This window comes from Cibotium barometz, chromosome 8 (assembly GCF_041138505.1).
Source record: "Cibotium barometz isolate CiBa-2024 chromosome 8, ASM4113850v1, whole genome shotgun sequence".
NCBI classification, from domain to species: domain Eukaryota; kingdom Viridiplantae; phylum Streptophyta; class Polypodiopsida; order Cyatheales; family Cibotiaceae; genus Cibotium; species Cibotium barometz.
Genome location: NC_141053.1, coordinates 6,972,436 through 6,988,600, shown reverse-complemented (window position 1 = coordinate 6,988,600; position 16,165 = coordinate 6,972,436). Strand labels below are relative to the sequence as shown.

Here is a 16,165-nt window from a genome sequence, read left to right as displayed (position 1 = left end):
GGATTGGTTAGAAGCAAATAATTCCAACCTCAATTGGGAGACTAGAGAAGTCTCAAGAAGTAGTAACCTCAAGAGAATGGGCAGACCTATTCACTGTTAATAAAAATAGGCAAATTGTAAAAGGACCTTAGGAAAATCAAAGGGTGTTCGTAGTTAAACTCATCGAAGTCAATGATGATAATAAATAGAGAGACCCAAACTGACAACAAGATTTTGAGAATCTCTTCCTAGAAGAGCTTACTTGGATATCATCCACATAGGGAAGTTGACCATGAGATGGAGCTTATTCAAGAGCAATACCAATGACTAACGTACATATAAAATGTCAGTGTATGAGTACATAGAACTCAAAGAACAAATCTGACAAATGTTGAAACAAGAATTCATTAGGCCAAGTGTATCACCTTAGGGAATTGTTTTTCTGTTTCAGAAAAAGAATGATGAAACCTTCTAGTTATGCATTGCCTAATAGGGGTGTAAATCAACTCACTATGAAAAAACCAGTATCCTTGTTCTAGGAGATTGATGAAACTCTAGAATAACTACATAGAGACAATTTTTACAAAGATCGATTTGAAGTCTAGTAACTATCAGATTTGAGTCAGGGGAGGAAGATAGCATTCAACTTCAGATGTGGGCATTATGAACGCTGTCACCCATGATACCAATTGTGTTGTGACTGGTGCCTTTCAACTTTCAATTGGCTCATACAAGATATATTCAGGAAGAAGCTAGATAATCATGCCTTCATGTTCTTTGATAATATTCTTATCTACTCTAAGGATTGGAAAGAGCATGAAGCCCAAGTTAGAGAAGTTCTAGAAATCCTAAGGGAGCACAAAAAAAAGATTAAGTGTACCTTCGACAAACTTGAATATCTCATCTCCAAAGATGGAATCTCATTAGACCTACAAAATGTACAAAATATAGCGAAATGGCATCAACCGTCCAACATCAAGGAAATTTGAGGATTTCTCGGTATCACAAGCGGGTATCGCATCTTTATTTAGAATTATGCAAGGATAGCCACACCTTTAACCAAGCTACGTAAAAAGAATGCAAAAGTAGTTTGGGAATAAGGGTAGTCAACAAAGCTTCGACAAAATCAAGGTGGCTCTTACAACTGCACCCATCCTTCAACTACTGAATTTTGATACAAATTTTGCAGTAGTCATTGACGTTAGTGGATTAGCTATCAGTGGAGTCCTCTCACAATAAGGGAAACCAATAGCTTACACTTCAAGGAAACTCTAGGCTTATGAGAGAAACTATTCTACTCTTGAACTATAACTTTTGGTTGTAATTCATGCCCTTAAGCTTTTGTGACATCTCAACATGAGGTAAAGGCACTGGATCTAATTCTTATTAAAATATGATTTTTAAATCAAATACAAATAAGGCAAAGATAATGTAGTTATGCAGATGCATTGAGTAGGAATTCCTTTGTGGCTACAATCTCTATGCCACTTAATCCTTTGCTTATGGAAGTGAAGGACAAAAATAGCCTCAAATGAGTATTTGAACATATTTTACAACTCAGGGTCCAAACAACTCACTGTGAGAAAGAGAAGAGGATTATCATAAAAATTATACTCGTAGTGATGGATGCTTCTTCTATCAACTAAGATGTGCATACCAAACATTAAAGTGAGTTAAGAGATCAAATCATGAAGCTCATGATGATGCACCATCAACCATACCTCCAAGATATGTGATGATGCTAAATGTTCTACAAAGGATTTTATTTTGAGCATGATTGAAGAAGGATGTACTCAGGTATGCCACACAATGCTTAGTTTCGGAGAGGAACAAGACTGAAGGAGTAAAGATGTCAAGAAAGCTGACGATGGGAAAATTGTTATGCCAACCCATAGCACTTTAGAAATTTAACCAGTTAAAATTCTTAACCCTAAAGAAAGGACTCTTAGAAAGAGAGTCACTAGGGAACATCTAGTTTAGTCAAAGGAATTCTAAACACAAGATGCTACTTGGAAAAATGAGTCTAAATTGTATCAAGATTTTCCCTACTTATTTTGGAGATAAGGACATCTCCATTTCTTTAAGAGGGGAAGGATGAAAATTCCCATCTCTTTTGAACATGAGAATATCTCTCGACCTTAATATATATTTAAATCTATTTGAAAAATGGAAGGAGGAGCGATCAGTTGGACGACCAACCCTAGCATAGACCGACGCAACCTTATCTTCTCCTCCCACCGGTGGTGTCTTGTCATCTCCTTGCATAGACCGGCGCTGGCTCCTTGATTTTTCTCTCACGCATACACACTCCATCCCCCCCCGCCTTTGATCCTATAAAGTACCCTCCTTGCCTCTCAGCCAGGATAGGACACCCCCCCCCCCCTCTCTCTCTCTCTCTCGCTCCCATGTAGCCTCCTCGCAACCACTCCCTCTCTTTCAATCACCTTCCCATCAACCCCTTTTCAACTTCTTCCCCCCTCTCCTACCTTCGCTCACTCCCCCTCTTATGACCGCATCGCCTCTCGTTAGCCAGACGAACACGAGTCCCTATTACCACCCTCTCCTTTCGTCATAGCGGAAGCGACGGCCCTCCCACTTGCGTCTCTCTCAGAGTAAGCACTTGCTTCCCCTGTGTGGTGACCCCTCGCTACCTCATTTGTTATCTCTCACCACCCTCTCTCTCATTCTGACACCTTACCACCCCTCACTCACCCTCCCGTCAACTCCCTCGCCATCTACTGCCTCATCCACCTTCTGTAGCACCTCGCAATCGTTGTTCTACTCACCCTCATCCCTCTCGCTTGCTCCCTCGTAGCTCTCCTCCCTCACCAATTCACTGTGTCACTCTATATCCCACTAAGCCCATCTCTCTCTCTCAGATCCACGCAGCCCTCCCCGAGGCTCATTCTCTCTCTCCACGTCTCAAACCTCCCTCTCAAGAACTAATCTCTCTCTCTCTCTCTCTCTCTCTCTCTCTCTCTGGTTTATCCCTAGTTTGAAGCCCTTGCTAATTGTTAAGCTTCACAATCTAGCTTCACCTGTCTATCAATTTTACACTTCAAGGCATGCCATTGCTTTTGACTTCCATAGTTTTCTAGTACACACTAGCCAACTAGAATGAGAGGCACCTCAACAAGTGAATCAGACCACTAGTAGTGATAATACGGGAGGAAGGTTACCTACTCAAAGCACCGGAGTGGCCTTTGACCTCTCCGTCCTTTGCGATGCCCAAGTGGCCCTCATTATCTTTTGTAGCACTGGCAAGCTCATTGAGTTTTTTAATTCCAAATATAGTAGAGGACACTCCTTGGATGCTCGTAGCTGATGACGAGGGAGCGTGCGGACTCTGAGGGGAGATTCAACTTGCAACCGCGAGGATGCAAATCCAATTCCTCTCACGATGAGTTTAAACACATGATGGTGAGATGTAAGAATTCAAGTAAGGAGGTAGTCTATCCGTACTCAAATTATCGGCTACCAATTAGATCAGGTTAGTCATTCCCTCTATATATAGACTAGGCACCACAAGTAAGTCAATTAAAACTCCAAATCCTTTTCAGAATTAGTTTAATAAATTGGAAGCGTAATTTAAGTCGATTCCTATTTTTGAAAAGTAAGTTAAGCAAAATTTTGGAAAAGACCGTTGTCAATCAAACCTTAATTTAACTCACAAAAAGATGCCAAATGAAATCTTTACCTAGGTTAACCGTCTCTCGTTATGGCTAGAGTTAGGTATGACTGTATGTATTTGGTTTAACCCATAGCAAAAGTGGATCTTGTGCCTTCCGTGGATTAAATAATCCTTAAGCCTAGAACTCCCATGGTGTAGGAGCTTGCTTGAGAATCACTACTTTATTCATTGTCTCACACATGCGTGAGTGCCAAGGTAAGATCTTAACTGCTAGCCCATTGATTATTTTCAGATTGTTTACTGCATGCATAGTATAGAGAAGTGACCATTCTTCTTATAGAAAGGAGACTGTCTTATATAGGATTCTTTATTTTGGTTTTATAAAGATATTAACAAAACTTGGTCTCAAAATGTGAATGATGATGATGATGAATTCGTGAACTAGGGAACTTTCCCTAGGTTAACCATTCTGACGAGATCGATTTGGGGCAACCATTCCAATGTGATCTAATATGTGATTGGTCTAGGACAACCGGGCGCTCCCCACCCGAGGCAACCAACTCTTGAAATACTTAGAGATCAAGGCAACCGCTTTCGTTGGGTAACCCACCACGGGGTGGGGCGAGGGTTCTTTCTAGTAGTTACAAGCCTGAGCTGGAAAGGTCTTCTATAGCAACAAGAAGAGGGTAAAGGGGACACTTCTCATTCTACTATGCGAGTGATTTTTCGCCATAACGGTTGTAAGCTCTAGACTGTTTTTTGACTCGGTGAGTCGAGGGATTGCAAATGGATGAAACTCAGGACGTCGAGGGTTTGAAACTACAATTGTTTTTATAATGAATTTATTTCTTGTGTAGGCTGACTTGTTTGGAAAAGAATGTATTCATTAAGGGATAAAGGAACCTGTGCACAACAAGGATAAATAAATGAATCATGTTTTAACTTGCATCAGTGAAACAATGTGTCTAGTAATTTAGGTAAACCTCATAGATGAACAGTTCTAGTCACTGGGAAGTGGGTGATTCGGTGGACCTGATGAGTCAGGTGTTTCTTTTACAAAGTGACTAGAAACCAAAAAGAGATCCTGGACATATTCAGTAGAACCCCCAACCTTGTGGAGATTTCTTATAAATCAGATCGTCCAAGAGAGGCAGGTGAGATAGCTCCCACAATGGGTTAGGATTTATCTTACCGAGTAAGGTGCCTCCTTATCCTTGGTGATAGGATGAGTGGTATCTTACATTCTCTATTCTTTTCCTCTTTTTTAGGGTTGGCCAATTTACCATTGTGTAAATAACTTTCCCCTATTTTTTTCAATGTAATTTTCATGAATTAAAGTTTATACTGTGTGATTCTATAACTAACTGATCGAAGTGTTGAGGGGTCATATGACAACCTGGAGTCGTGAGTCGTAACCTTTCTTGCCGCCGCCATGCCTCGTAAAAACTCAGGTGCGGTTTCTAATCTCTGCTGCATGCCATCCTCCCTCAGAAGCAACGAAAACCTCGCGACCACGTGGAAATGACAATCTGAATACAGGAAAGCCTGCCGCCCCGCGCACAGCATCAAAGTCGGCGAGCCGTGCAGCGCCGCCTGCCCCAGGTAGTTCAATTATAATTATTCGGCTTAATGTGCAGTTGCTGTTTAATTATCTGTTTCCATTTTCACACACACACACACACATGTATGCAGTGACTGCCAATCATCATGCGCCCCTTCCCGTACCAATGCAGCCAACTGGTGCAGGTGGATCGACGTCTATGCTAGGAGGCATTGCAAGCACAATTGCTCAAGGTCGCATGCCATTTTCTGTTTCTTAAGTTTCTCATTTCTAAAAGGTTGCAATAGCTTTCCCTTACAGTGAATGTGTTGCCGTCATGACATCGATCATGAACTTCTGCATGTAGATCTTTCAGAACTGATCCTATGCGCACGGCATGAATAATGAATTATGATCAGTCATATGCATGAATCATGTAGATACGTGTTGACGACGAATCAAATATAGCAAGAACAAGGGGGATCATCTATGCAAGGGGTGCTATTCCTTTTGGGAAGACTCATGATCAAAGCCCCATACAAGCTGGTGCCATTTGTTCTTCAGTAATGGTGAATTAATTCCTGCAAGAGACTCCCGAGTAGACATATATACCTGTGGTCTTCAAGCCTCTAGCTGTGACATGTGCCGATGCTTAGAAGGTTGGGCTGGGGCTGGTTCATTCCCACAAAGCCTTCTTTGACATGGTTTGGTTTCCTGTTCTAAACCCGAACCCTAGCTATACCCCTAGCATGGCTCATGTATCTCAGGGGTAGGGATTGATGCATGTGACAAACAGCTGGCTCATGCAAGGTCTCTAGTGTTCAGCGTCTACTTTACATTTTGCATATTCAAAGGTCAAATGTTGAGATTGGCAGGACTGGCTTTTGGTACTGGAAGCGCCATTGCAAATAAAGCAGTAGATGCAGTGATTGGACCAAGGGTAGTTCAGCATGAACATGCTACAATGGCAGCGCTTGCTGTTGCTGCTGCACCAGTGGCTACCCCAGATTCATGTGCACAGCAAGTGAAAGCTTTTCAAGATGTAGGGGGTTCTTTTACCTGATCTGCCTCATCGTCACAGGTGATGATTACATATTGTGTGCTAATAAGTCGATGTTCTGATTCGCAGTGTGTTAATGGAACTGCAAGTGAAATCAGCAATTGCCAGGTTTACATGGACACGCTCAATGAATGCAAGAAAAACTCGTCTAGCGACTCTGTCAAGTTATAGGCTGAGCTGTTGGTGGATGTTCTGATGGCCATAATATTGCAATATGTTTGCTTGTAAACTGATTGAAAAGGGCTTGCTGTTGCTTTTGCAGCAGGGTTGCAGGGTTATGCAGTGATTGCTAGAATTTGTGATTATTCTAGGAATTACAGAGCAATTATTAGAATCCACTGTACTTTAAACGCACACAGAAAGATTAAAGACAAACAGGAATCGAATGATCATGCTGATTGCCAGAATGGGCTTGTTATTTACAAGGTGCATCTATTCAGTTGGAGGCACGTATCGTCTCATTTAGGGGACAAGATGTAAACGTCCTTAATAACATATATAGGTTATTGCTAAGGTTACTTTGTAATTAACTTTTACACGCCCCTTTAACCCTAAAATAGCTTAAGATTAGATAAGCCCAAATTGTTATTGCGCACGCATCATGCTCTGCGCATTGCTGGGTTGTTGGGCTGATAGTGCCATCTTCAATAATTAGGTCCCGTATGAAGTGAAATTTAAAATCAACGTGTTTGGTTTTCTCAGCGTCACGAGGTTGGATAATAGATGCGGAGCTTGCATTAGTGCTTGGTCTGCTCTTTAGAAAGCGTAACACTCTTTTGAAGGCGGGTCCGTCGCGGCTCGTGCATGAACCGGAATAGAGTTGAACAAATTTGCTAGATGATTTTCTATAACTTTTTTTCTTATTGAATCTAGTAAACATAATTTTCTATGTAACTTTTTTCTTATTCAATCTGGTAAACATGTTGATCTAGCAAATTACATTATCTACCTAGCAATAAGTGGTTCCCATATAGAAAATGGCAATATCATATAGGAAATAGACTTTACACCTAATAAAGAAGTGATTTCTTGTGTAGAAAATGTGAATATCTATAAATGAAATTAATCTTACAAGTAGTAAATTTATAAGTTTTTTCCTATATTGATCTCAACACACTTTCTCTTTATTCAATCTAGTAAACGTAATTTCCTATATATTGATCTAGCAAATTACATTATCTATCTAGCAAATAAGTGGTTTCTATATAGAAAATGATACTATTTATATAGGAAACTAACTTTACACCTAGTAAAAAAGTGATTTCTATGTAAGAAATATGAATATCAATATAGAAAATGTAAGAAATATGAATATCAATATAGAAAATGAATCTTACAACTAGTAAATAAGTTTTTCCTATATAGCACTATGGAGTTTCTATATAATAACATATAGAAGACCCACCTCACAACAACTAGCAAAGAAATAAAGTCTATATAACAAATTAGAATATCTATATAGGAAATATAACTTTCATCTAGTAAACTAGTGATCTATAATGCAAAAATAGTAACATCTATGTAGTTGAGAACTCACGGTATATATAATTATATGGTCTTTGACTAAAGATTTCAATAGAACCGGCATTTGCCCAATGCCTTGCTTAGACTAGCCTAGATAAAGTTAGACAATAAGTGGGCACCCAGTTAGTTATCAGGTGTGGACACCCAAACTTATAACTCTCTTGTATATAAGTAAATTTCTCTAATGAGAAAGGAACATTCCCTTGAGTGTTGATTTAGAGTGTACTCTTGCTCCTTGTGCTCTCTAGTCTATTCTCTTGCCCTTTTGGTAGTGCTTGTGTGCATTAGTGAGAGTGTGTGAGTTAGAGAGAGAGAGAGAGAGAGAGAGAGAGAGAGAGAGAGGGCTATTGTCTTTGCGCAGTGTGAAGCATGGTCTTGCAACACTTAGGAGTTCCAAGCTCTACATGGGCAACTCTTATGGTGACAAACGGGAGGCGGGTCTTCTCAAAGTTTTAGCTAGCATTTTCGTGGGTGGTTGCCTCGTCTACGAGATGATGGCAAGCAACCAGGTTCCCAAAACGACATGTGAAAGGTAAGCTCTCTTCACTTGATAGCCTTGAGTTAGTGAGTGTGGTGGGTTTGGGCTTTCCGTTGGCACCACTGCTACCACCAGGGAATATGTTTTCTTTTTCTTAATATTTAAGAGGATTCTTGTGTAGGACTTGTTTTCATTGGCTACGTGATGAAAGATTTATGTGTGGAACAAATCTGGTGCCAATGGCTAGATCGGATTGATTGTAGATGTTTTGAGGTGTTTTTGGGTTGATTTGCAAAAATAGATAGGGTTTTGATTGATGTTTTTGCTCATGGAATGGTCCTTGTGAAGAACAATTAGGGTTGTTATGGATTTGATCGCTTTTCTTAGTTAGGATGCCTTTGGATAGGATTAACATGTGTTTCTCTTCTTGATTTTTTGATTAGTTAATAGCATTAAAACGAATTAGTATTTATCTTAAAAAGAAGTGATTAGTTGGTTACAATTAAAAGGAGTTAGTATTGAATTAATTAGTAGTAGTTAGATAGTAACTAGTTAATTAGGTGGCAAAGGGTTATTAGTTTAGTTAGAATTAGGGTATTGTGTGATTAGTGTAGATAGGGTTAGGAGTTGAAAATAGCTAAAAATCAATGCAGAGGTAAAGAAAGCATGTGGAGGCAAGTTGTTACACTACAAGAGATGGGAAGCATAGTCGCATAAAGAGGAGAGAGAGAGTAGAGAGAGGGGACTCGGGCATGTACCTTGCCAGGGTATACACAATTTCAGTATTATACAGCTATGCATGTGGTTATAGCATGGCTACTACACGGCTATGGGTGTGGATAGCCGCGTACTGTGAAAAAAATCGGATACTCCCTCCCGCATGATGCGCCCCATGTTTTCGATTTCTCGAGTCGTCTCCTCCTTCGCATGTATTTACGGCAGGCTATGGCTATGGCTCCCGAAGCTCCCTTGCTTTTCACAAGCCCTTCTCCTCTTCTCCCTTCACAAGTTCTCCCTTGCGCTTCACAAGCCCTTGTCCTCTTCTCCCTTCACAAGCCCTCCCTTGCTGCGCTTCACAAACCCTTCTCCTCTTCTCCCTTAACAAGCCCTCCCTCACCTTCACAAGCCCTTCTCCTTTTCTCCCTTCACAAGCCTCACAAGCCCTTCTCCTCTTCTCCCTTCACAATGAAACTTCCTTCTCACCTTCACAAGCACACCCTTTTTTCACCTTCACAATCCTAAACCCTTCACAACAAACTCTCTTCTCCATTTACAAGGCAGAAAGGCCTCCCTCCACAAGCATCACAAGTAAGCCATATCAAGGTATGTACCATATCTTTATCTTCTTTGTTTTCTTTAATCTTTTATTTTTTGAAAGTGCACTAATTGATAGGGTTTGAGTCTTACCTCAAATGTATTGCTTGTTCTCTTGTATGCTTGCTTGTGCTGCTTTTTGTGGCTAGGTCAAGGCATTCTTTGGCTAGGTTAAGGCAATCTTCTCCAAAGAAAATCAACCACATACAAGCTTCTAAAAATCATTAATGGCTGCTAATACGTCTTGGGGTAATAGAAAATGTTCCGTTTTGGGTCCATCCAGAGCTATGCTTAATGCTTTAAGCTTATTGTATTATACATTCAGGCATTAAGCTTATGTATTATTCCATTAAACTTAATGCATAGTGCATTAATACATTAAGCTTATTCTTAATGCATTAATGTATTATTACATAAGCTTTATGCAATTATGCATTAAGCTTTATGCAATAATGCATTAAGCATAAGCTCAATGCATAATGCATTCATGCATTAAGCTCATGCTTAATGTATTATTGCATTATGCATGAATGCATTATGCATTAAGCTTTATGCTTAATGCATTATTGCATTAGCATTAAATTAATGTATTAATGCATAAGCATAAGCTAAATGCATATTGCTTATGTTTAATGTATTGCATTACGCATTTATGCATTAAGCTTATGGTTAATGTGTATTATTACATTGTGCATTATGTTTAATGCATAATGCATAATGCATGTATTAATCTATTGATGCATTATGCATAATACATTAAGCTTATGTATTATGGTTTAAATCATATGCATAATACATTAAGCTTATGTATTATAGCTTATCTATTAAATCATATACATAATGCATTAAGCTTATGTATTATGGCTTAAAGCATATTTATTAAGCTTAAGTCATTATTGCTTAAAGCATATGGCTTAAACTTGACTCATCTTTTTCTTTTTGTGGCTAGGTTCTCGTCTTCTTTGGCTAGGCCAAGGCAATCTTTTCTAAACTCCCTCAACCGAATACAACTTCTAAAAAGGATAAGAGGTAAGCCCTACCGAACTATTTGTAATTTTTTGCACCTTCAAGGCTAGGGATTATTTAATCTTGAGTTTTTTTTTGCCTATATATAATGCTTAAGCTTTTGTATTATGCATTAATGAATGTATTAATACATTAAGCTTATAGATAATGCATTAATGTTATGCTTAATGCATTAAGATGATGCTTAATACATTAATGCATAAGCTTAATGGGTGAAAGCATGGATAGGTGGTACAAAAAGCAATGTCTTTGACACTACGTTTAATACTGCTTTTTATTTTGTGTTGGAGAGTTTTAGGTAAATTTAGAAAATACTAGTAGTACTTTTAAAGATTATTATAAAAGTACTTTGCAGGACATTATTTAGAATTTGAAACCACAATAGGAACCTTAAAATCAATCATCTTTTTTCTACTTGAAAGCAGAAAAGTGGTACCACCTAACCATGTTTTAACCCTAATGCGTTAATGTATTGTGCATATTAATACATTATGCATTGAGCATTATACATTAATGCTTAAGTGAATGCATTAAGCTTATGTATTATGAGCTATGTATGCATATGTTTATGCGTAGCTCATAATGCATTGCTTAATACATAATGCATTAAGCTTATGCATTATGAGCTATGTATGCATCTGTTTATGCATAGCTCATAATGCATTAAGCTTAATACATTATATGCAATATTTATTAAGCTCATTATTCTTATTGCATTATGAATAATGCATTAAGCAAATGGTTAATTCATTACGCTTATGCATTAAGCTTAATACATTATGCAATATTTATTAAGCTCATTATGATTAATAATGCATGAATGCATTATGTATTAAGCTCATTAATGCTTATTGCATTATGTATTAAGCTCATTAATGCTCATTATGTATTAAGCTCATTAATGCTTATTGCATTATGCATAATGCATTAAGCAAATGGTTAATTCATTACGCTTATTGCATTATGCATAATGCTTAAGCATATGCAATAATACATTAAGCATATATATTAATGCTTTAATAGCTTATGCATAGTGTTTAATGCATTATGCATTATGCAATAAGTATATGTATTAATGCTTAATAGCTAATGCATAGTGTTTAATGCATTATGCATGTGCTTAATGCTTATTGCATTATGTATAATGCATTAAGCATGTGCTTAATGCATAAGCGTTACGCTTATGCATTAAGCTTAATACATTATGAATACTACTTAAGCACATGTATTAATGCTTTATAGATTATGCATAATGCTTATTGTATTATGCATTATGTATACGCAATAATGCATTAAGCTTATTGCATTATGTATTATGCATTATACATATGATTAATACGTTATGCTTAATGCATCAATCCTTATGCATTAAGCTTAATACATTATGAATACTACTTAAGCATATGTAATAATGCATTAAGCATATGATTAATGCATTACACTTATGCATTAAGTTTAATACATTATGCATAATTCTTAAACATGTGCAATAATACATTAAGCATATGTATTAACGCTTAATAGCTTATGCATTAAGCATATGCTTAATGCATCATGCTTATGCATTAAATTTAATACATATGCATAATGCATTACGCTTATGCATTAAGTTTAATACATTATGCATAATTCTTAAACATTTACAATAATGCATTAAGCATATATATTAACGCTTAATAGCTTATGCATACTGCTTATTGTATTATGCATATGCAATAATGCATTAAGCTTATTACATTAATGCTTAATAGCTTATGCATAATGCTTATTGCATTATGCATTATGCATTATGCATTATGCATTAATGCTTAATGCTTGATGCAATAATTCATTAAGCATATATGCATTAATACTTAATACATTAAGCTTATACAAAAAGAAATATTGCATTAACTTTTGTATTAAGTTTATGCATGGTTCATTCTTCCTTGGACATAATAGAACTATAAATAATTCTATTCGTGAATAATGGAATTTAACAAGGATATTTATCCTTTTGTTCTCCCCATGGTTTGAAGCCATTCTTATAGTTTTGGTTGACTAAATGACGGAAGGTATAATAAATCCTCTGTCCCGTGTCATCTATAAAAAGCACTCCCTCCTCATGAAGGGTATAGTAAATCATACCACCCTTCCCAAGCACGTCGTTTATCTCCATAGATGAAGGTGACCGTGCACCTGCCCCAAAGTATCCGCCCACACCCTCCTCCCCCACTACTAGATCGCCAACGTCTTTAAGAAGCCCTCGAGCTATTACCACGTGAGAGGCATCGTGAGGATGCTACATGTTGGGGAGATGGCACTGTGGATGGGATAGGAGTGTGTTGAGCACTAGGAAGAGCTGAAGGACAAGGAGTAAGGAAGTGGAAGAGTGAGGGGTAGGCAAAGTAGAAGTGAGAGGGGTAGGGAAGGGCATGGGATGCATGGAAATGGGTGAATGTGGGATAGCTAAAGTGTCTAACACACATAAAGACAGGGAATAAGCCCGAACGACTCAATTGCTTGGCCTTGTACCTAGAGTCCAAGCTGCTTGTGCCTCTAAAACATGTTGCAAATCAGGGTCATCTAAGGGTATGGGAGGTGTACTAGAGCATGCACCTCTGTATATCAGATCTTGGTCCATTGGTGATGATGATCCCCATGATGGCCACATCTATATGCATAAAAACGTTACATACAAACATTAAAACAAAGTATACATTACATAAAAAGCTTTATAAAAACATTAAAACATAGCTCACATAGAGTATACATCATGTATGTGGTGCAATGCATGAATGAGAGGTTCCCAAACCCACGACACACGCTTTTTTTGATGACTAGGCATAAAAGATGGGAAATAAATCCCTACCAATTAAGTAGTGGAAGAAGGTGAAGAAAGAAGCCAAGGAGGGTACTCAACACCCTCAACAAAAGGCAGCACATGTGAGTCAACTACTGAAGTACGGTGCAACAAAGTATGGATCCGGAGGAAAGGTAGGTTAGCTCATATGATTTGTAAGTTTTCTCTTTGCCATTTTTCACTAAGTTTACTTCATTTGTCATCGTGAATTTTATATCTCATGCATGTTGTAATTTGTTGTAATAGTTTGCCCCCCAATGTCTCAGGAGAGTAGGTACCGCAAGCATCAAGATTCACAAAACAAAGCCGGAGGCTTAGGAGTGGCTCAAATGTGAGGAAGTGGTTACTGATGCAAATATCCAATGAGCTCGGCAGGGTAACTTGGTGAGACCCTAAACCTGAATTTTAATTATCACCCAACTTATTTTGCTTATGGCTAACTTTTTTGCATTATATCACTATTTAATGCAGGATGTTAAAAGTGACGGGTGATGATGAAGGTGGTGGTGCACGTAGTGAAGATGCAGGCGAAGATGAAGACGAAGATGATGCATTAATTTAATTAGTTTTTGATGAATTCATCTTTATTCACTTTTGGACATGAACACCTTATGTAATTTGCAATATAATCCATGGCATTATTGTATTACAATTATTTTTTGTGTTTTAAGTGTTTAAGTTTTTTTTAAATGTAATTAAGTAATGTTTAAACTTAAAAAATATGAGAGTAGTGTTTAAATAATGTGATTTAAAAAAAAACAAGGACAAAATGGGGGAGAGATGTGGGAACACATGACCCCACATATCTCAACCATTCTATCTTCTTTTTTGCAGACAGTCCACGATTATAGCCACATACAGCTATATACACGGTTAAATGCAGGGTTATGTGCGCGGTTGTAGCCACGTAATCGTAGCCGCATACATAGCCACGCTAGTAGCCACGTGAATGTTTTTTTCCATATATAAATGCTTTTAAATTTGCACGGCTCTTCATTTGTTGTAGTGTTATAGCCGGTTACCAATGCCTTACTTGTGCCTCACATGGCTCTTAGGTGTATACACAATAGCGAGCTGCCCCATTGTCGCCCTTCTACAACCCACGATAGCTCTACCAAAGCCTAAGGTAAGGCTTCCATCATCAACTCACAAATTGTGCTTGTGCCTCTCCTCTGTCATCGCCTGACTCTCAAGTGCACACACAATAACTGCCACCCTCCTACAACACATGACCGGCTGTGTGGCATAGATGCAAGGTAAAGAGAACCCCAACACCATAGGCTCTCTCTTGCAACAGTTGGGTCCCTTAAAGGCCAACATTGATGAATATGATAAAGAGGCAGTACTCTTCTCCAAACTAGGAGAGATTGAAAGGTTGAAAGAAGTGCTATCTACATGTAGCTAGGGAGATGCTAAATAAAAACATGGTGGCTATCCTCATTGATGGGGATAAAAACTTCAAGAAAAACAAGCTGCTACTAGGATTTACTTACATAAGGGTTTCTTCACAAAATAGAAGGATAGGAACAAAGGGAATGCTATCAAGTGCACTATCTGCAGCACTAGGTCACACAAAAGATTGTTACTTCAAAATACTGGCAAAGGAGTAAGAAAAGAATCATGTGAACCTGGTGGCTGAAAATGAAGATGAAGAGTTTGAAGATGCTCCAGAATAGCCAAAAACCTCTACTTCAGCACACCTGAAAAAATTTTCACTGCCACATTCTCTGATCTGTCTCTTTGGAAGATAGATATTGGTTGGGCATTTTAAATGTTAAAGAGTGTTAATAATAAAGGTTCTCTACCCAAGTGTCCTATTTGTTTGTAATTACCTTGTGTTATAAAAGGCTCATGTACTTCAATCTATCCTTATTTTGAGTCACAAGGGGGGGTAGTTTCGAATAGCTTACAGATATGATGTGTGGTCAAGCCCCTTAGTAGGCCTAGCATGATAATCTAGGCACTGTGGCCATTGTGATATTTTGAATTATATGTGTAATTATGGGCCAAATTGTCGTAGATATGAAGGTCAATCCTTATAGCACCACCTTGATTCTAAAGGGTGGTTTGTTGGGATTCGGAGTCTCATGTGTGCATATCCATCTCTAAGTGTGTACCCATCGTGTACATGTACCCTTGTTTGTGTATCCACTTGTGTCTGTGTGAGCAACCCCTAAGAGAGTTATTGCTCTTATATGTGTGTATAAACACTCACTTATATGTGTAAGTGAGTAAGTGTGTGTGAACTAACTCTTAGACGGGTTAGGATAATATCTAGATATTATACCTATTTGACATAAGCAGTGATGTCATACAAATGAGACTCCAAGGCTATAATATCATTGTACTTGGTGAAGCTTTCAATTATCACATCAATCAATATCATTGAGTTGTGCGCAACACATCTCTCTTAAGTATTCTCTCTCTCTCTTTATCTGAATTTTTTCTGGGAGTTGGTGGCTTTAGGTACCCAAACCAAGTCATTGTTGGGGGGGACAGTTTTAAGCTATGAGAAGGTGTTTGGGTATCCACGTTTGTGATTGCTAAGCTTGGCATTGGTTGGATGTCTATGTTTAGGTTTGTGTGTAAAGCTGCTTCAGTGTGAACTCATGTGGCTACTATCATTGTACTTGGTGAAGCTTTCAATTATCACATCAATCAATATCATTGAGTTGTGCGCAACACATCTCTCTTAAGTATTCTCTCTCTCTCTCTTTATCTGAATTTTTTCTGGGAGTTGGTGGCTTTAGGTACCCAAACCAAGTCATTGT

General features: G+C 38.2%; 1 protein-coding gene across 1 annotated transcript; it reads left to right on the top strand.

Moving 5' to 3' along the window:
• The first annotated feature begins 2,364 nt into the window (after positions 1–2,364).
• LOC147635861 (uncharacterized) lies at positions 2,365–7,231 on the top strand. The gene is made up of 5 exons (XM_086801218.1): positions 2,365–5,061; positions 5,150–5,212; positions 5,303–5,404; positions 6,026–6,192; positions 6,280–7,231. Exons 1-5 carry the CDS (start codon positions 5,043–5,045, stop codon positions 6,379–6,381), a joined length of 453 nt encoding a protein of 150 aa, XP_086657344.1. The 5' UTR covers positions 2,365–5,042; the 3' UTR covers positions 6,382–7,231.
• Positions 7,232–16,165: the final 8,934 nt, after the last annotated feature.

Coding starts and splice junctions, on each gene's coding strand:
- LOC147635861 (XM_086801218.1), top strand. Junction 5,213..5,302: donor TGCAGCGCCGCCTGCCCCAG/GTAGTTCAATTA, acceptor ACATGTATGCAG/TGACTGCCAATCATCATGCG. Junction 6,193..6,279: donor AAGTGAAAGCTTTTCAAGAT/GTAGGGGGTTCT, acceptor TCTGATTCGCAG/TGTGTTAATGGAACTGCAAG.